Source organism: Penicillium atrosanguineum (assembly GCF_028827265.1).
Source record: "Penicillium atrosanguineum strain IBT 20685 chromosome Unknown utg000005l_segment0_segment0, whole genome shotgun sequence".
Taxonomy (NCBI): domain Eukaryota; kingdom Fungi; phylum Ascomycota; class Eurotiomycetes; order Eurotiales; family Aspergillaceae; genus Penicillium; species Penicillium atrosanguineum.
The window spans coordinates 877627-898202 of NW_026623137.1; the positions used below are offsets into that span (position 1 = coordinate 877627).

The following is a 20576-nucleotide window of genomic DNA, read 5'->3' on the forward strand; positions in this document are numbered from 1 at the left end:
AGCTCATTGTAATCCTTGAGTTGAAGTCTTTCCAATGTCTGCAGAGTTTTTCAGCATCGTCGAAAGATGAATCGTTAACAATTACACCGGTAATCACTCACAGAATAGTTGACAGTTTTTCACTGGCAAGAAGTATAAATGTGCAGTAAATAACAAATACAGGATAAACCCGTTTTCCGGCCACCACAGTGGGTTTCACGGCGACGATTGACAAAGAATGTATGGCCTTCTTTGAAGATAATGAAACCGTGCTTGCCTCACAATGCCTCGAAAATGGGTGTTCCATTACCCTGGCCTGTGTCATGATAGGCCTGTACGACACTGCGGACGCAGGATCTGTCGAATCAATCGCGGAATCGTGAATGGCCACGGTTTTAAAGCACCTTTGAGACTGTCTTTTCTGATCTTACGCCCATATTACCGGCCTACGAGGAATCTGTTTTTTTTTTTCAGGTTGACATTGTCTACCGTTATTATGTCGGCAAATGGTCTTGAGGTTTCACAGCAGTTACAGGCAGCCTTGATAGGTTCTGTTAGAATCCAAAGCTTCCATCAGCTTTTCTTTGATGATATCGATGTTCTTGGGGCGCGAGCTCTCCGGCAAACTAGAGTTGATCAGCTCATCTATTGCTTTGAACATGAAGGTTGCCGACGACTTGACCCTCTTACGTGGATTCCTTGTGAAATCTCCTCACTTGAACTCAAACCACTACTGACAGAAGCTTTGGTTATCGGTCAACCAAAAGAACTTATCTTACCGAACAGCTGGAGACTACATTGTTTCCAGGGCCAACACCGAATTGCCGCTGCACAAAGTTGGCTAGCACTGGGTGATTTATGGTGGAATTTTAATCTCTATGATTCGCAGAAGCTTAATGGCGAATGTCGCCGCAGACTTCGAGAGCGTGATGCATGCATATAAAACTTTGGCGATGGGGAAATATTTCGCAACGTTCGGTATTCGGTATTATTAGCAACGCGGAGATACAGAAGCTGCACGAGAATGGCCGGGGAGATGGTCACCAACTAAATGCCAAGAGTTCAATCGAATATACGCGCCAAAGAACAATGCAGACGAATATCGCTTTCTTGGAGAAAAGTTAGACCAAGTCCTAGCTTTCCCAGCTCTATGGACCGCATGGTATATGGGTACACACTTGCCCAGCCTTAGATGTCCAGAGGTAAAAGTCTCCCGGTCCCTAATAACACACTTAATTTACTTGCATAGGAGCTTGCAGAGTCTTTGTCCGCAATATATGAAGTATGGCAGTCTCTCACATGTCAAAATCCTGACTATCTTGACCCACGCACTCTAGAAAATCTCGAGGGGCGCTGCCCTCGCTTGTCAACAGCGGATCGTCGATATATCGTGCAAATCTTTGAAGATGGCACTACATTCCCATTGGTCCATGATTTAGCCTTACGACTTCAGATTTAGTAGGCTGTGTTGGATTTTCTAAGGGTCATACCTTCTTTGCGTATATTCCTTGAGAACACTAAGTATCTTAGGGTCATGACGGACGTTATCAAACGTGTCCTACCACTGAGATATAAGGGCACCATTCGCTAAGTAATGCTGAGATATTATATTCATCCCAAAAATTCTGAGTCCGAGATTCAAGTCTCAGGGAATGACTTTGCTAAGCAAACGGCATCGAAAGAGTACGGGTTTTGGTCGGCGTACCGCCAGTTATTTCTATTTGCCATGCGTCATTTCTTTGGTCTGACCAATTCTCGCCCGCTTGGATTCAAGAATTTGTCTTATCCCTCCTAGTTTGATCGCTCGGAACTCTGGCGACAATTCGGCATACTCGCTACCAAAGTCGGATTCGCCCTACCAGCGCTCAAAAATGCTCGCTCAGGGTCTACCACGGAGTTTGTTGCGATTCGCCCACTCTTGACTCGCCTTCGCCCTCCAGAGCTTTTCTCGTACGAAGAGTCAACTATAAATGAATGTAGTAGCCAAATCGCCTCCATCCTCGGGAAGATAAGCCCGCGTAGTATCACAAGTGTCACGCCGGTTCAAAGTTGGGACAAGATCGAAGACTGGTCTCTCGAGGAACGCTGCGGTATGACAAACACGCAGACGTTTTTTTCTGATCAAAGGTACTTATTCCTTCATAATGTCTATTCGAATGATGAGCCCGCTTGTGAAAATATGACATCGTTTGCTGTCAAACGAGATCTTTTCAAATCATTTTTTCCCGAATTTAGTGAGGATCAAGATATGTAACAAGCGCTAGAGGAAGGGAACTGCATAAGTGATGAACCGAGACAAGGAATGACAATCTCGCCAAATTTTGCTGAGCAGTCAGCAAGTCATGGCCTCAGCCAGGGCCCCCAAGCTTTTGTACCTGAGCCGAATATAACTTAGCCATACAGTCAAACTCAGGTGATATGCACGAATGTACCAGACGCAATCATGTCTCAACCTCATAGCCAAACTTAAGTGACCCGCAGATGTGAGGTGCCTGAGCCGACGATACCTTAGCCCTCCGTCCAAATCCAACCCATACAGTCCGATGTCGAACGCCAATACATCGAGCCTGATATCGCGAATCTTGAGTGGCAGTCGCCTGAGGCTTGCTGTTTCAAAATTCACATAAATGCCGACAATTTTTACGCCAGTTATAAACCTTATCTCGAGAGCCTTGACGGTGTTCTTTTCTTCGATGTCACGACTAAAGAAGTTTTTTGTCTGCGTCGAGCAGGATTTCATCAGCTACCAGATTTGATTAAGAAGATTGAGAAGCGCTGGTTTGCGAAAGTGGACGATACACTTATTCTGAAAACCCTCAATGCTAATGAGGCGCTCACGCAGTGTGAACGCGGGAAGTGTATTATCTTTCATGGCACGACTAAGTTCAAATCTTGCTTGGAACCGGACACCACTACTAAGGCGATAGTCTTACCGTCCTTTGACCCTGCTGCCAACAAGTGGAGTTTATTGAAAACGAAGCTCTAGGCCCAATTGCCACAAGCTAACAACAGCTGGTATCATTACGAGGCAAATGGTTGAAGCATCCTACGAGGTAGCTAATTGAATCTTCGACTTCGCCAGTCGGTCCCGTCTTAAACCTTGGTACTCATACTCTTGACGCCCTAGGTTGACGTGGGATTGCATCATGCCTAGGTAGCCTATTTTGAAGCCGTTTTGTGACTAGACATCAAATTCGTCGCCACTAGTCCAGGGCGGTCGGCCTAGCTTAATATACAGAGTTCGTGACCTCAGCCGCACATGCTTATGCAAGATAATTCTCCGAGGCGGCCGCGTCGATATCCTCTTTCTAAAAATTCTTGTAAACGCAATTGCAAGATTGGCGATGTTAGTCAAGGCATTGATCGGTTACAGTAAACGAATGTCAACTCTAGACGTTTTAGCCTTTAAGCCTGAACTCTCTCTGTTCCGTGAGTTCAACCCATTCTGAAACATAACGGTCTGGAAAACCAATGATCTTGGAAAAACCGTGGTGTGGCAAATCCGTGGTGTGGAAAAACCGTGGTGTGGAAAAACCGTGGTTTGGCAAGCAAAGCCAGGGTGCCCATCTTATAAATGAGTCGAATACCGCTACAAAGCAGATCCTACCGAACTTCGAGCAACGAACATATCAAATCACTTAACTTCATAAAATGTCCCCGAATGTGGAGTCCATTGACTTCTGTCAACTTACAGCGGCTCTTGATCCGGACAAGTTTCAGCACGCTGAAGACAAGGCGAACGCGAAAGACGCTATTAGAAGTAAGTTCAAGGCATCAATCCCCTTAGCTCAACATCAAAATAGAGCGATGCACTAACAATTGGCTAGAGCTCCAAAGGATTTTGAGTCTCGCAGAAGGGATTGGCGGATAAGAGGTCAATTATAGAGGAAACTCGAAGTAGGCGGCGAAGCTAATAGTATGCAGAGCGTTGAACCAGAACTACATCAGTACCACAGACTGGCACATCACGAAGCAACAGAAAGTCTACGTACAATTTATTTTGAATTGTGGCAAAGCCCAGTCCTCAACTTCTATAGACCAGAGATGGTCCCCCAAGTTTCACCTTCAGAGAAGAAAATCGCTATCAGTAAGCTTGATGATATTAACCGCCGTCTAATGGACCGCAATATTTCTCATAATCTGGACATTGGTCTGGGTCATATTCACTGGTAGCGCCTCGTTGAGAAGTAGAAGATGATCATCACTTCTCTCGATCCCCGAGTCTTGGCAAAAGGCGATCAGCAAATAGAAGCTTCCATAGCTGAGCTATCCAATATGTGTATTGAGCTTCAATACCCGAGTGGATGGACCAGTCTTCCGCCTAGCGGCGAGGACTTACGATCCAATAATCATTACTCAACTGATTAAGATCCGCATAATCAGATTTATAGTCAACAAGGGATTCGACGTTCAGCCTGGGGTGAAAAGCACTTTCGTTAGTTGGTTGTTCTAGTGGTTATTCTAGTATATACAAGGATTTACAAGGTAGAAGCATTCTGCAAGAGCAAAAAGATTGACCAGACTGGGGTTCGATCCCAGGACCTTGTCGGTGTTAACGACACGTGATAACCAACTACACCATCCGGCCAATTGTATGAATTCAAGTTCCTTAATATAGTTTATTACTAAGCTTCCGCTTAGCGGTTAGCTAAAATATGCCAGGCTGGTTAGACTAGTGTGTTTCAAGCTAGGGTTCGCGAATGAAAGTCTAAGAGTGTAGAGGTAAATCTGATTTCGAATACTACTGTAGCTCAGGCTCCTTGTGATCAACTCCTATATCCATTGCGGTAGATGTGTCTCATTATATCAGGTAAAGTCTGCACCACCCAACTTGGTGGGCTCCGTCTCGGCATAGAAGCTAGCCTGAGAGTCAAATCGAACACCAGTGGGGATTTAAGAATTCATTGAAACAAACATATCATTGAAGAAACGGATAAAATCACGTCCTCTACTTTTGCTTTTGCTGATGAAACCTCAATTCCAGGTGTTTCCTCCGCATCTCATTCAGTCTCTTGTGCACGATCTTGTCGTACAAATCCATCTCATTGGCCAGCCAGGTCATGGTGATTATTTTGCCCTTGAAACGCTGACGAAGCTTCCTCCAAGTTTCCTCAGTATAAATTATTTCCAAAGGATGCGGGCGAAATATCTTCGTCGGTCGGTAGCGGGGTGACAATCCCTTAGGATAGCATCGGAAGGTGAATTTGTGGTTTCGCGGAAGAGGGGCGTGGGATTGATCTGGATGCCATCCTATCTCGGGTAGGCCAGGAAATCTTCGTCGTAGGTAGAATGGCATTTCGTAGGGCTCATTGTGAACGTCAGGAATTAACCATGGTACCGGTCGACTTTTTTGTTTACTGCTCTCTGTTGTCGGCGCTTGCTGGTCGCGAGAGGTTTGAACAGGCCTTGGCCTAAGGACAAACTCGTGCGGCTCTTGATACTTCCGCTTCACCCGTAAGCTTGAACGAGATGCCGTTGAAAGCTTCGTCGCGCCGTGTTTGTTAATCACCCGGCGGCCATGATTATCCACAGCGCGTTTTCGATATTCCTCACTGATTCCGGGCCTGGTGCATTTGAACCAGAATTCCACAAAGTCGCCTTCTGCGCACTCATCATCCTCAATACAAGGCATTGCATCTTTGAAAAACTCATGAGCTACAGAAATATTACCTCGCTGGAACTCGATTCTACCCATCCAGTAGTAGCATCGCGCGATAAGCTTTTTGTGGTCCAGCTTTTGGGCAAACTCCAAAGCCTTCCTTGCTTCTCTTATACCAAGGTAGAAGTTTGATGTGGCGAGACAGCTGAGGACGGTTGAGAGTATTGTGGAGATCTCATTCGCCTTCAGTCGGTCGAGAAGGTCGGGCAGCGGCGAAGGGATCCGCGTGGAAGCCGCCTTCCGGAGGAGCTCATCACGACGAATACGCATTTCCTTCAAATCGTCGTGGAACTTCTTGACTTTCTTTCGAACTTCTTCCACAACTGGGTCGATGCGCGGCTTGACTGGCCACTCGAGCGAGTAATCGACGTATTCGACGTCATGTTCATAGTCGGGTGGTTTTCTTTCAGCTGGCGAGCCTCGAACGGTCTCATTGGCAATATAATGATTGCCATCGCTGGGAAAAACATGTTCGTCACTCATCCTGATGCTTTGAGAGTATGCAGTAGATAGAGAGTAAGGTGTCTGGCGCGTATTCCAGCAGAGGGAGGGGATTGAACGAGTAAAGTGCTCAGCCACGGTGAGGCACAGACGCCATTTATCTGAATGCCTCTGCAAAATGACAAAATCTGTGCTTGAAAGAAAGGGGTGTCTGTGGCAAAAACTTTCCCCCTTTGTCGGGCCTGCATCGAACTGTTATTTGGGCAGATGGAACAACCAATGATGTTGGATGACGATTTCGGACGGCCTTTGTTCGGGCGTCAAAGAATTACTACCTGATACAGGCTATGATGAATCACAGTCATAGAGTATTATTGTCACTTCTTCTTCCAGGTGACCAATGAGTCTTCTTGATAAAACTCCATTATACGAGATGGAAATGGAAATTGGTCTATCACTTGATCGTTAGGCAGCTACTAAGACTCAAGCTACTACGTGCTAACACACACATGGAAAATAAAATCATTTCAATTGAATCCCACAAAGTCATTTTCTGTAATTTTGACTGGTGCAAGAGCGTGACCAAGGCTTAAACACAGCCTTCTCTGTCGTTTCTAGAACCTCATCGGAAGCGTCACGGCTGTCTCCTTGCGCATTCCCGAGCTCAGTAAATCCATCCCAAAATTAGGTCATTTTGCGCCGGCAAGACCGTCCCAATGCCACTCAGCTTATTCAGACAAATAAAAACCTACCCCCCAAAAATCCCATATACTAATAAAGCGAAACTAAAAGTCTAGACAATGGAAAGATTGGATTTTGCGGGATTCGCTTCACGCGCTGGGCATGGTAGAACCTAGTACAGTAGTGACCGTTATCGCCTTCCATGTCAGAAGTATGAAAGATGCTCCTTCAAACCCTAGTCCCATGACTCGTAAACCCTGATCTAAAAGCACCTGATTGTTCAGCTCTGTAACTACCTCGTACTAATACCGGGCTTTGTATAATACCGTTATGAAAGTACAAGAGTCTAGAACTGCAAGCCTGCAGGACCGGAGCCTTCCAGTCAGAACGTTGATCCTGCAAACAGGCCACATAGACGGATTTCTGATCCTATTTTGTCAACCACTTATGCTCCAAGGCCACCACTGTAAACGAACGGGTTGTATAAAGACTGTATTGATGAGTATCTTCTACTTGCTATCTGTACATGATGAATCCAAAATCAGCGGCGCCTTTCTCCAAACAGCGATAAATTATCTTAAATGGCGGCTTCTCAGTCCATGTTGTTTTTGTTTTTATTGGTCTTGTCAGCAATGTGGGTCAAAATGACAAGAGGAGGATGGGTAACGCATGATGTTGTATTGTAAAACGACATGTGCTCAGAAATACTATGAGTTATTAAATGCCAATAGATCAAGATAGACGTTATGACGAAATCGCTGTACTTTTGGCCCTCTTGCGCTAACGCATAAGCGCCTATAAGGAACGGGTCGCTCAGCCATACGTGAGGATTTCCTTTTTCATCAGTCAGTTTTCTTCTGGGTATCTGATTTCAATTTTACGGACGTTAAAGCGAAAGGTTTACCAAGATGGTTGAAGAAAGTCACAGTAAACAAACGAAGCACAATCTTGACTTCTACCGCAACACTATTTTGGGCAGAAGTTTCTTCACAGAAACTAATCGGGTGAATTGTCTTCTACCGATCAGTACACCTGCTCTCTTTTTTTTTAAGGTCTGCAATATGTTGACTAATCAAGCTACAGATGCTGATAGGGACCTGGTGATTGGCACGGACGATGGGATTTACTTGATTAACCAATGGCGTAGCGAGGATCACATCGAACCGCAACTGGTTATTCAGACCGTCGATGTTACTCAGATTGATATTCTGGAAGAATCTCACCTATTCATGGTTCTTTCGAATGGGAACCTTGAATTTTATCCAATCGAAGTCCTGAATGCTACTGAAGACCAGGATCTTGTGTTTTGCGAACCAAAGAAGGTCGAGGATTATGTGGACTTCTTCAAGATTGGGATCAGCCTGGGACGCCCTCTTGTGTGCTCTGTCAACACAACTGCTTCATCAACTAATATTAAGATTTTCGAGGCCGTGGGTATCTTGGATAGCAATGGTATGGGTAGCAGGTATGAGAAGACACTCAGATTGTTCAAGGTGAGTGATGCAACTCCCTGACCAGAAAGAAGTTTAATGATTATTCCAAGTCATTTCGCGTGCTAGCTGAATGCTGGTCTATACACTTCCTGCGGTCAACTCTATGCATCGGCAGCGCCAAGGGGTTTGAAATCATCAATCTGGAAACTACAGATATTTACCCTCTTCTTGACCCGGTGGACACTTCTCTGGATTTCATTTCACAGAATGAACATCTCCGACCGTTACACATTGAGAGAATGAATGGCAGATTTCTTCTTTGCTACAACGAGTTTTCTATCTTCGTGAACCGGAATGGATGGCTAGAACGACCCGATTGGAAAATATCTTGGGAGGGCAAACCAACATCTATCTCGGTGTCATTTCCATATATATTAGCCTTTGGGTTGGATTTGGTTGAATTTTGGCATATTGAGACACGCAAACTACTTCATACCATTATTGGACATGATCTTCGGATGTTACATTCGCATCCAGGACTGGTGAGACAGTCCCAATCAATATTGAATTCTGGTCGTTCTTGGCCTCTTCATCCGCTGACTTGAACCTAAGACATTTTACGCCTTTGAAGCCGAGGATAGGGATAGCGCAGCAGCCGGTTTAACTCACAGCCCTGTCGGTCCTAACATCGCAGTCTTAGAACTGTCCTCATCACCGGACCGCCAACCAGCAGCCTCAATCGTGTAGGACGCATTTTCTCGGCAGTCAACAGAGTAAAAGCGGTCAATGAGGCTATGTTTTTTTTTGGATGCGCGGGACGGAACCCACTACCGCAGCGGTGAGCGTTGCACTTTTGATCAGTTGCTCCGAAAGCGTATCTTTGTTTCATTCGTTTATCATGGCTGATCAACACCCATGATAACTGTTTTAGGGGCGTGCAAGTATAAAGAGTGGTCTCATGAACTGATATGGCACTATAACAAGTAGTCACTCATTGTAAGCATCAATATTGTAGTTCGGGAGAAGGGTCAAGCCCACAGCTTGCGGCAGACGTACGATCGTAGTATCCTTGAGGCCGGCTAGAGGAGGAAGAAACGTTGCGAATCTTAGTCATTAGGTCTAGGGTCGTGCAGCTGAAAATTGCGGTCGTTAGGATACGAATTAGCAGTCATCGTCCTCGTCTCAAGGCTCTAACGGAACCAATATCAGCATGATGGCCAGTTAAGTCAGCAAATGTCAGTTCTCTATCAAAAGGCCAAGCCTGTCACAAGAAGCAAGGAAAAAGTGACTATTAGTGCTGTTTCTATTCTATGCAACTCGCTCATTTGCAGTGGCCACTCCAGAGGGCAATTAGTTGGCAGAATGGGGATTTGAATTTCTGCCACGTCTCCAAACGAACAGGCACCCCGTCTGTTTGACTTGTTTCCAGGATGGATACTCTATAAACCCTAGGGATCTTATGAGTCTAGTACAGAAGCTATTTTGAAGCTGTTGTTTATAACTGTACTGCAATACTGCTAAGAAAGGTGTTCAGGGGCAGAGTAACCGTAATAGATATAGCGTGTTCCGGGACAAGGGCAGTGTGCATTTTCTTAGCTGTACTGTAACGATACAAGAAAATACAGCTTATGCAGCATATTAACTGTTTGGGTTCGTACGATTCGACATGGAAACCCCTTTTTCAAGTACGGGACTAACCATATTTAGTGAGCCATATCATGTGATTGGGGTTTGAAAGAGCATCTCTCATGTCTCTGATATGGAAGGCGATAACGGCCGCCACTATACAATTACCAATTTGTATCGTTGAAACGATTATAATCGTCAACTTGGTTAGAGATGGAGCCGAAGCCAGATTTGGAGCTTGCAAATCCTTGTTGGCTGTAGATAGTACGAAAAGAGGCCCTACTGGATGCCCTATCGGAGCAAGCATCTGCAACCTTACCGGTTTCATACACGATGAGTTGTTCCTGGAAGTTCCGCGCCTTATCATGGTAGTGAGGAACTTCCAGTGCTCGTGAAAACGAAAGGTAAGCTTCAGAAATTATGCCAAGCTCCTTCAGATTCTTTCCTTGAACATAGTGGGCAATGCCATAAATGTCCTTGGAGGTTGGCTTGTTGAACAAGCCGTCACGCTGACCAGCTTCCATATGACCAGTAGCGATAAGTTTCAGGATATTATCAATCAGCCGGTTGGACTCTTCGTATCTTTTAAAAGTATGCAAGAGGGCGGCAATAAAGACCTGGCAGCGCAGTTTCTGGCAGCTGGCAAGGTATAGATCGTGATGGAATGAGCTGGTCGTGATGGAATCGGCGACATGATCAAATGCCAAGCCGGGGTTTCCATGTTTCCAATGAACTTCTCCTTCATAGAGGCACAGGATATCATGGTTCATACAGAACCAGTGGCTTTCAATCCAGCATGATTCTAAAGTAAATTTGAGGCTGAATGAGTTAAGGGGCATTGGGATAGAATGGTCAGTGCGAAATGGCCTAACTTTCAGATCGATTTCCCGAGCTTGAAAATGTGCAAGAAGACAATCGTACTCTGCAAGTAGCTTCTCTTGTTCCACAAGAGTGTTGTTGGCTTCCTTCAAAACTCTGTGAAGTTTAACATTCTCGCTTTGCAGCTTCCGAAAAGCCCAGTTGTCTTTGAGCTCAATTTCTTTGTGGTTTGTACGCCTGAACAGGCGGAATGGATTGAAGGATGTGATAGTAATATTGAAAGGCATGATAGTGATATTCTGAAAAATGGACTAGGGGGAATGGAAAGTCGTATAAGTTCATGTATTGATAGAAAGATGAACCTCCAACGAAATGTTGAAGGATTTTTATGTCTACACATTCAGAAATCTGGAAAGAAAGCTCTTTGTTCTCGACTCGACCGTTTTCCACGGGTATTCGTTGTGTGTTTCAGGAGACCCTTGACAAGCAAGGAAGTAGAAAGGTTTAGAGCAAGTTATCCCTTGCTCCTATTGAACATTGTTGTCAAACAAGTCAGGCACTGAGAAAACAATGAGCTCTTTGTTCATGATGATAACAATGGCACATGATCCTCATGCTCCTGAGGGCTTCATCAGAACCGATCGGTCAGGCGAATAGATCACCCCGTAAACAGATGGAGTCATTCCCTATTAGTAGGCTCTGTTGAATTAACAGTACCATTCAGTCTCGGTTTTGGTTTAATGTGCTTGCTCCTGCCGCGAAATGATAGGCGACCAAGTTTCAATGTATGCGGTATTAGAGTGTCTGCCAAGTCTGGAGACAAACGACGACAGTCGTTATTAATTCAATGGAAATGTAGGAGTTGGATGTCAAGCTACCCAGGCACAAACCCATATTTTACATAACGCGACTGGAACCTTACATGATGTAGTTTACAAGAAATTGACATACACATGTTACCTATCTGTCCCACCTTCCCTCCCTACTGTCCTCGTATAAAGATGTACAAAGATGGGACTAAAACAAAGAAAAGGAAGCTAGATTGGCTGTCCATTGAGCATAAAGTCCACGAAAATAATCATCTTTAATCCTGAGTTCACTTTCCACTAAGATCCTCTTGATTCCGAAGAACGTTGTTCAAGGAGTCTTCAGAAAGTTGTCCTAGAACTTGCAATGAGCCAGATCCCGAGGTGATCCGCCGGGCAGAGATCAAATCTTTGAGCGTCGTCACAATGACCTGTTTGCTCTTATCACCTGTCGAGACATCTTCAAAATAGTTCATTCGACCCTCGCTGGTTTCTTCGGATACCCGATCGAAAAAATTCAAAGACTCTTTAATGCTTTCAGCCTCCTCGTTGATATCGCTGGTGTGCTCGTTCGCTGGTAGCAATACTCGGTGTTTTGAGAGCCAAGGCTGACTTCCTTGTGCGTTACGATATTGAAGGAGCCGCAGTCTCGAGCTGACGATTTCTCTTTCCGCAGAACTCAAGGCTTCGGCGAGAATTAGCCACGGGATGTTAAATTCTGGAGGAGAAGGCCCTCGCTCAGACGTTCCAGAAGCCTGAGTCATTTTTTGCAAAGAGATGGACCTTGTCTCCCCAATATATGTGGAAAATTGAGCGCAAATCTCGAGGCCATGCTGTGTGCTCTCTAACTCTTCCTTCATTCGCTGAACATCGATGGAGTCCAATCCCACATCAGCATGCCTTGAAGAGGATAATGTTTTTATCCTGTCCTCGATTGATTGTAAATGCAGCCCGAGATCGCATTTGGTATTCTCAATTAACTCCTTGTATTCGTGCATGACACTCTGTGTCGTTCTGGTAAGATGGCTATGCGAAGTCAGAAGAGTCGCAAAAAAACAGAATTAACGTATTAATGAACTTACACATTGGAATAAGCAAGGGCGATCGTGATTGTAGATTTGTAGCCAGAAAGCATGTTTTGAAAGCCTGTGACGTCCTCGCCCATGTAGCGTAACTTGGCCCAATCACGGATACTGAACTGATCCTCTGTTGAGTGTTCAGAACACTTTATAATCAGCGCATTGAAATCGGTACATGCTTTGCAGCATCTATCAAGAGGTCTTTCAATTATCCCGCTGTTCAGAAATGGCGAGGTGTGGATCGAATCCTGGAGTATTCTCAGCACATCCTCGAGATCTCGGAGCGCTTCTCGAAGACCCCGAATAGCTTTTTCCCGGTTGCGAAGACTCTGAACCGTGCTAAACAAGGTGCGACTCGATTCGAGGGCTAAGGCCAGCAAGCCAGCAAGACCCGAGCTGATGCCAATAATTTCGGCCATTTAGAAATGGAAGAAGGTGGTATTGTTCGAAATAATGAGCAGTTAGTGATCGATATGTAGGTGAGCCAGCGCGAAGTATGGAAGAAATAAAAGAAATATGTGCAACTATTTGCGCGCGGCCAAAGACGCTTTCCAGCCGTATCAAAGCGGGCGCGTATCGTGTACAGATTATTGGCGTGTATTGCCGACCGAACATCAACAACCAGGTTCCACGTGACTATATGTGACGTGATTAACCTGCATCATCTCTACCGCACATTACGCCTCCAATCAAGTAGGTGTGACGAAGTGACCAGGCCTGAATTTATGCACCACGAAATTCACTTTCTCGGAGGCTGCGGCACACTGTCTATCCAAGCGTACCAATTGTTCGACAGGAAGTCCCCGAACGCGCGGACTACAAGCGCTTCGACGCTCGTCTTAAAATAGTACCACTCAGCAAGGAGGCGCGTACAAGGGGGTAATTATAGTGATCGTGGTAAAGTTGTCTGGAATTCCACTTGTGAGGCTGTGAGACTTAGTAATCGCACCTGGAGGTCCTCCTAGCTGAACAGCTAGCCGCTGGCCCCCGACCTTGTGACATTCATCGATCATGGGATAGCGGCCAGTGAACCAGAGCATCGCTTAGACCCTGGCCCTTGTTGGTCTTCTCTGTTGAGCTATCAAGAAGGGTTTCGATCAACTATAAAGGCCCCCTTCCAATCTTGAAACGAGCTGGTTCCCCTTAGTTTCCCACTCATTACGGGTTTTCAAAAGTCATGACCGAACCAATAGGCCTAGCCTCCGGTTTGCTAGCGCTGGCAATGTTCGACTTACAGTGCAGCATCTCGCTACACGAAACGGTCACAGGTTTTCGTTCGCATCCGAAACGCGTGCGTGATCTCCTTGAAGAACTTCAAGCCTGAAGTGTTGTCCTTGGTCCACTTGTCGACTTCGTTCTAGCAACGGCGGGCATCGACCTTTCGGCACTGGATCTCCCTCTTCTACGCTGTGGCAGTGCCTGCAAAGAGTTCCAACATGAGCTCCTCCAATGCTCATCACGGTCAAGTAGCAATCGGACAAATTTTCGGGACATCGCAGACCAAATCACACACCCCGGGCGTCGAGATCCCAGAGTCAACATATTTCAACCAGTCGAGAATTGGATCTGGGATGGGAGGAAAGAAAAATGGGTTTGTGTCCTCGATAACGTCGATAACGAGTTCCTTTGCTCGTTTTCGGTAGTGGGAAAGAACGATACGAAGAAAGGTCTAACGAATGCCTCGACCAAACCACTACTAGAATACGTTCCTAGAAGCCGGCGTGGATCTACCATTATCACGAGTCGAAGCAGAGATATTGCATTAAGAATGATCGACCATAAGGATGTTATTGAAGTGAAGCCGATGGACGCGTTAGAGTCTATACCGCTAGCAATCGTATACGCAGCTAGCTATATTCGAAATCGAGCGCCTCGCTATTTGGTAGCACAATAAGCGATTTCCAAAAGAGTGATCGGGAGGTGGCAAAGCTGCTGAGAACAGAGGTCGGTTACGCCTACCGGAACTGGGAAGCGAAGAACTTAATTCTAGTAACGTGGCAAATATCATTCGATTATATCCGCCAAACGAAGCCATCTACTGCAGAGTTGCTTTCCCTTAAGAGCTTTTTTGATCGGCAAGGAATACTTAAGAACCTCGTACGGCCTCAACCTATAGGCCGACGACATATCAAGTTCAGAGCTCCGGAATGACTCTAGTGACGGGGAAACGTCTAAATCAGATATCGGTCCTAATTTTGAGGACGATGTCACTACGCTCCGGGATTATTCATTTATATCTGTCAGTGAGGACAGCATATTGTTTATGATGCATCGGTTGGTGCAACTGTCTATATATATATGATTGAAATCACATAGAAAAGTAAAGCAATGGAGAGAGAAGTTCATCGACAATTTGCACCAGGAATCTCCCATCGTTTATTATAAAACTTGAAGGAAAAGCCGGTCCCTCTTTCCTCACGTTCGGTCAGCATTGTCCAAAAAGCTGTTGAGAAAAGAACTGAAGAAATCAGCCCATTCGAATTGTCTTCTCGGTCGGCTGTAGGGTAAAAATAGCGAAGAGGACAAACATGGCAAACACGGCAAACATGGTAAATAGCATGGGTCAAGCAAAGTGTGCAAACATGCAAACGGGGCAACAGCGCTATGACCTCACGTCCGTAAAGCTCCCCCACATTGCGATTGCCACAACAGGCTACAATGCATATAGGGTGGTATTATTCGACGTCAGACGGGATTTCACGGATGACTCAACCTACGATTGTCCAATCTCATCAATTAGAACCATGCCACACGATCTAGACTTGCGGGGTTCCTGGATGCAAACATGATCAACGGCTCAAAACCGGGTCAGGGAGCCCGTCTGGGTTTGATCGGTCATCAAGCCCTGCGTAGCTTCGAGATTAGTCTTCATTTTGGCTCATTTACATTGTTTGCAACGCTAGTGTAGCTTTTCTCTCGGAAATTACTGGTTGTTCAGCTGCAAAGCTTACCCTGGACCCACTCCTGCGCCGCGATCGTTCGTCATTGAGTTGACTCCAGCCATCCTGAGGTTCAAGGTTGACTTAAATGGGAATCATTCGATCGAAAGTTTGTTCTCCGAGCCTTCCGCTTTATTTCCAACTCGGGCACCTTCGCACCTAGTGCATTCAACATCTTTTGCAGCTGTTACGGTCCTTCCTGTGTAGTGCTTGCCAGTATCTGCAAGATGTCTCCAACGGCAATACTCAACGATGCGGTTGGCATTGTTAACATTCACCAGGATGACATGAAGTTCAGCCTCGTCGATGATCTGTTCAAAAATATCGATCCGCCAAAGGGGAAGGGACGCTCCTTTCCCACGCTCTTGCTCTACGACGCCAAGGGCCTGAAACTGTTCGAGAAGATCACCTTCTTGGACGAATATTACCTCACCAACGCTGAGATCGATGTCTTGAATAAACATGCAAGGAGGATCGTGGAACGAATTCCAGAGAATGCGCAGCTGGTTGAGCTTGGTAGTGGGTCTGTTGTCCTTGCACTCCGGATCCGTAGCTTAGAGGACTACTCCATAATGGATCACCGTGTCTCTTACAGCTTCTAACATTTCCTAGAAATCTACGCAAGGTCGATATTCTCCTGCGGGAATTTGAACGGACGGGGAAGAAGGTTGACTACTACGCTCTCGACCTCTCTCTGATCGAACTGCAGCGGACATTTGCTGAGATATCCCCCGAGAACTTCGATTATGTCGGCCTTCACGGCCTTCATGGCACATACGACGACGCTCTGGATTGGTTGAAGAGACCTGAAAATCGCACAAGACCGACGGTTGTTTTATCAATGGGATCCTCTATGGGAAACTTCAGTCGCTCTGAGGCTGCGGATTTCCTTGGCGGCTTTGCTAAAGCATTGAAACCGTCTGACTTCCTACTTATCGGACTAGACGCTTGTAAGACTCCGGAAAAGGTCTTTCAAGCCTATAATGACTCCAAGGGCATCACCCGCCAATTCTATGAAAACGGGTTGGCTCATGCAAATGCCGTTCTCGGGTTTGAAGCGTTCAAGCCGGCCGAGTGGGAAATCTTGACTGGTTATGACTCCTTCGAGGGCCGCCACCAAGCATTCTACGTGCCGAAGGTGAATGTTACCATTAACGACGTCACGATTCCCAAAGGAGAGAAACTCATCTTCGAGGAAGCATGGAAATATGGTCGTGATGATCGAGATGAGCTATGCCGTCGCGCAAGATTGATCCCCCAGATTGAATTCGGCAATTCTACCGATGACTATCGTATGTTGTCTGATTCTCCAGGTTGACATTATTCTAACGTTACTTTAGACATTCACATGCTGTCACCTGCCACACTTGAGCACCCCACTCAACCTTCGCGGTACGCAGCTCAGCCAGTCCCAAGACTTGAAGACTTTCAGTCGCTCTGGACTGCATGGGATATTGTGACCAAGACCATGATTCCTCGTGAAGATCTTCTTTCGAAGCCTATCAAGCTGCGAAATGCATTGATCTTCTACCTCGGCCACATCCCAACATTCTTTGGTATGTCTGTTCATGCTCCCGAAATAATGCCTTATACTAACAGGAGTAGATATTCATATGACTCGAGCTTCGCGCGGAAAGCCAACCGAGCCAAAATACTACCAGCAGATTTTTGAGCGCGGCATTGACCCCGATGTTGAGAACCCGGAACAATGTCATGCCCATAGCGAGATACCCGATGAATGGCCACCTCTAGACGAGATTCTTGATTATCAAGAGCGAGTCAGAGGCAGAGCCCGATCTTTTCTCGAGAATGGATCGGCTATGAAAGACCGAATTGTCGGAGAAGCTCTCTGGATCGGGTTTGAGCACGAGGCAATGCATCTAGAGACCTTCCTCTACATGCTGCTGCAGAGTGACAGAACCCTCCCGCCTATTGGAGCCGACCCACCCGACTTCGCACACATGTCTTGGATGGCAAAGAAGAACAAGAAGCCCAACTCCTGGTTCCACATCCCGCAGCAGACGTTGGAGGTCGGCCTGGACGATCCTAACGACAAAGCCATGCCCAAGGAATCCTTCGGCTGGGATAATGAAAAGCCCCAGAGAACTATTTCTGTGCATGCGTTCGAAGCTCAAGCTCGGCCGATCACAAATGGAGAATACGCCAAGTACTTGCAGGTCAATGGTATCAGGGAATATCCCGCCTCGTGGAAGCTCGTCTGCGAAGATAATAATTACCCCATTACCAATGGTGTCACCCGGTCAAGCTCCAACGCAACCGAGGATTTTATGAGCAACTTTGCAGTTCGCACTGTGTTCGGGCCTGTTCCTCTCGACCTTGCGCAGGACTGGCCGTTGATGTCGTCATATGATGAAGTTGAGAAATATGCCAAATGGAAGGGCTGCCGTATCCCTACATTCGAGGAGGCCAAAAGCATCTACGCATATTCGGATAAGCTTCGAGCTGGAACATCTAATGGCACCTCCAATGGTCTCAATGCCACTGAGCAGCGCATGCCACAGATGAGCAACGGTGCTGGCAGTTCTTTCTCCAACGGAGTTAACCATGATGCGCCATCTTTATTCCGGGATCTTGAAGGTTCGAATATTGGCTTCAAGAACTGGCATCCAGTTCCAGTCACCCCTAATGGCGACAAGCTTGCTGGCCAGGGTGATATGGGTGGTGTTTGGGAGTGGACTAGCTCCCCTCTTTTGCCTCACGAGGGCTTCGAAGCCATGGAAATTTACCCAGGCTATACTTGTGGGTTCTCCCGATACACTATTGAGAGGTTGGCTTCTAATTGCTGACTGAGGTATAGCGGACTTCTTCGATGGGAAGCATAACATCATCCTTGGTGGATCATGGGCAACTTTCCCCCGCATTGCTGGACGATCTTCGTTGTAAGTCACCTATAAACCCACCCAAAGAATCCGACTAACAATATAGCGTGAATTGGTACCAACGTAACTATTTGTACGCGTGGGCGGGCGCTCGTATGGTTAAGGATGTTTCAGTGTAAATAGCTCCAGTTCAATGACTTATCGCTTGAGGGCAACCCGATTGTCCCTTTCAATCCCAACCTACCTATTCTCCTCCAACTTTCATATAATACTTTCCCTTATATCTGAGGAATCCATTACACGACTATTCCACCGACAACCAATGAGCCCATAATCACTCAAACGGGGGTTTCGTCAAAGACTTGCGACGTATCACAGAAGCGGCCCAGGCAGCGGTCCGCTCCATCTGACAGACCCCCACCCCCGAACAATAAAAGAAGAGCGTGGAGAGGGCTCAGGGTATTTTAAAGAAGAAACACGATGTGTTGAGTCGTGAAGTTACGGAGCAGATGGACCGGCGCATCGCCTAAACAGGCGTTTAGATATTGATAACAATCAAGCGCGGGAGGCACTTGGCCAAGGTTAGCTCTGACGTGTTAAGCGGGATAGGTTGCGCGCCTGACGAGAAGAATAGGACTTCCAGGACTAAATAAGGCACCTGGGCGTAAACCGGTGACTTGTTTCAAACATATGTGCATGGAACGTAAGTAAAGCCTGGCAAGAAAGGGCAAGAGAAAAGTCAAGAGTAAACAGAAATTCTCAGGTACATATGTTTGAGCCCAAAAATCTATCATGCAGATGTACACCTATTGATAATAGCTAAAATAATGGAACTGGGCATACAGCAAGCAGCTCGATAAAGCATCATTACCAATATAAAATCCCGAAGCAAAGGGAAACAAGATAGGAACCCTTTGTCAACTACACCCAGAGGTTATCCTCAGAAACCCCCTCATCACTGCAATCTGCCCATCCAGACCCCAATCAGAACTCTAAGAATGGGCACAGCCGTGCAAGGAAAGACCAAAAGCGGCAACCCCTATGAGACGAGGTGGAACTTTCGAGGAATGAAGGCCAAGAATGCAGCAGCGCGAACCAGGGTGTCGGGACAAATATCTCGGCTTAGCGGGTCCAGCATATCTCATGTGCTAGGGGTCCCTGCGTAACCGCTCTACTGCATACCAGTGGCCCCGGAAAACTTTTTTGCTGAACGAGTTGGGAACTGTGAGCACGGCGACTGAGTTGCCTAGCAGCCGCGAGGTCGATAGAGCCGGGAGATCGATGGAAAGAAACTTTGAAGCTATCAAAGACGAATTATCGGACTTGATAGGAGTTTAGGTTTGTTACTAACTTGGCAGTTGGTCTCCTGATGACGAAGATGTGGATGTCGATATCCCTGTATCCAATTCTTCCGATTGAAAGCTTTATTGTGTGCCGGCATAAGATGTCGATTGCCTGATATTTGAAAAAGGCTAGGGGATATCTACGTAGGTAAGTATTCTGTATAGCTCGGTTGATTTCGTTTCAGAAAAAGGTTGATTCTTTTCTATGCAGGTTTTGGAATGCGTGACTGTGTTAAGCTTGCGCGACTGGGCCGCCCGTAAGCCCTTGTGAGGTGTTGGGTTCGGCATTGCTCCGACGCAAGGGAGACGCAAAAGAAAAATACACGAACCTTGTCAAGGTTTATGGCCGCAAGGAATACGATTTCATATGTTTTTTACTCTCATTATTTGCGCTGATTTTCATGATTTTCATGATGTTCGTGTGGCGATGCTGGGCTAGGGATTCTGGTCCACTTGTGTCCACAAGAGTCAATGTGTGGGAGGCTAGGTAGTGTCCCCTTCTGTAGGAATAATGGGCTCCGCTGGGTGGGAGTAATGAATCGAGATGAAGTAATTACGAGGTCCTGCGGTGGGCGGCCAAGCAGGCGTTCATGGCATGAAAGAGTCGGTTCGTCGGAGCTAGTATACCGAAGTGTAAACAAAGCTTGAAGTCGAAGCCCGGCCGGCATTAGATTTCCGATCATCCCTGCCAGTGACGAATGCATGATTGATCGACAGTGACTCAAGCGATTTGAGATCAACCGTGCATTCACGATAGGCATTGACTTTGCCCTTACCCACGCCAACCATGGAAAGACAGGCAATAATGAGCTGAAATCGAGATTGGATTGAGTTTTGTGATGTATACAAAGTCAGAGCTACCATTCCCGTCCAAAGAAAGTCGACTCTTGTCAAGGGTACTCGCCTCTCAGCGGCATTCGCAGTCTCCTTT

The 20576-nt window shown here is 46.4% G+C and overlaps 7 protein-coding genes across 7 annotated transcripts; 4 read left to right on the top strand and 3 right to left on the bottom strand.

Moving 5' to 3' along the window:
• Positions 1-3630: 3630 nt before the first annotated feature.
• N7443_006573 (kinase-like domain-containing protein) lies at positions 3631-4152 on the top strand (the record flags this gene model as incomplete). The annotated part of the gene is made up of 2 exons (XM_056886629.1): positions 3631-3739; positions 4022-4152. 2 exons carry the CDS (start codon positions 3631-3633, stop codon positions 4150-4152), a joined length of 240 nt encoding a protein of 79 aa, XP_056740278.1.
• Positions 4153-4927: 775 nt separating this feature from the next.
• N7443_006574 (CMGC/SRPK protein kinase) lies at positions 4928-6121 on the bottom strand (the record flags this gene model as incomplete). The annotated part of the gene is made up of 1 exon (XM_056886630.1): positions 4928-6121. One exon carries the CDS (start codon positions 6119-6121, stop codon positions 4928-4930), a length of 1194 nt encoding a protein of 397 aa, XP_056740279.1.
• A 1547-nt stretch (positions 6122-7668) lies between these two features.
• Positions 7669-8274, top strand: N7443_006575 (uncharacterized protein; the record flags this gene model as incomplete). Its single annotated transcript, XM_056886631.1, has 2 exons — positions 7669-7786; positions 7844-8274. 2 exons carry the CDS (start codon positions 7669-7671, stop codon positions 8272-8274), a joined length of 549 nt encoding a protein of 182 aa, XP_056740280.1.
• A 1709-nt stretch (positions 8275-9983) lies between these two features.
• Positions 9984-10925, bottom strand: N7443_006576 (uncharacterized protein; the record flags this gene model as incomplete). The annotated part of the gene is made up of 1 exon (XM_056886632.1): positions 9984-10925. The coding sequence occupies one exon, from the start codon at positions 10923-10925 to the stop codon at positions 9984-9986; it is 942 nt and encodes a 313-aa protein (XP_056740281.1).
• Positions 10926-11734: 809 nt separating this feature from the next.
• N7443_006577 (uncharacterized protein) lies at positions 11735-12942 on the bottom strand (the record flags this gene model as incomplete). The annotated part of the gene is made up of 2 exons (XM_056886633.1): positions 11735-12470; positions 12527-12942. The coding sequence occupies 2 exons, from the start codon at positions 12940-12942 to the stop codon at positions 11735-11737; spliced, it is 1152 nt and encodes a 383-aa protein (XP_056740282.1).
• A 758-nt stretch (positions 12943-13700) lies between these two features.
• On the top strand, positions 13701-14825 carry N7443_006578 (oxidoreductase; the record flags this gene model as incomplete). Its single annotated transcript, XM_056886634.1, is given in 5 exon segments — positions 13701-13747; positions 13761-13814; positions 13850-14360; positions 14375-14620; positions 14640-14825. The coding sequence occupies 5 exon segments, from the start codon at positions 13701-13703 to the stop codon at positions 14823-14825; spliced, it is 1044 nt and encodes a 347-aa protein (XP_056740283.1).
• Positions 14826-15689: 864 nt separating this feature from the next.
• Positions 15690-18481, top strand: N7443_006579 (DUF323 domain protein; the record flags this gene model as incomplete). Its single annotated transcript, XM_056886635.1, has 6 exons — positions 15690-15985; positions 16075-16754; positions 16803-17018; positions 17068-18222; positions 18281-18362; positions 18409-18481. 6 exons carry the CDS (start codon positions 15690-15692, stop codon positions 18479-18481), a joined length of 2502 nt encoding a protein of 833 aa, XP_056740284.1.
• Between the last annotated feature and the right edge of the window lie 2095 nt (positions 18482-20576).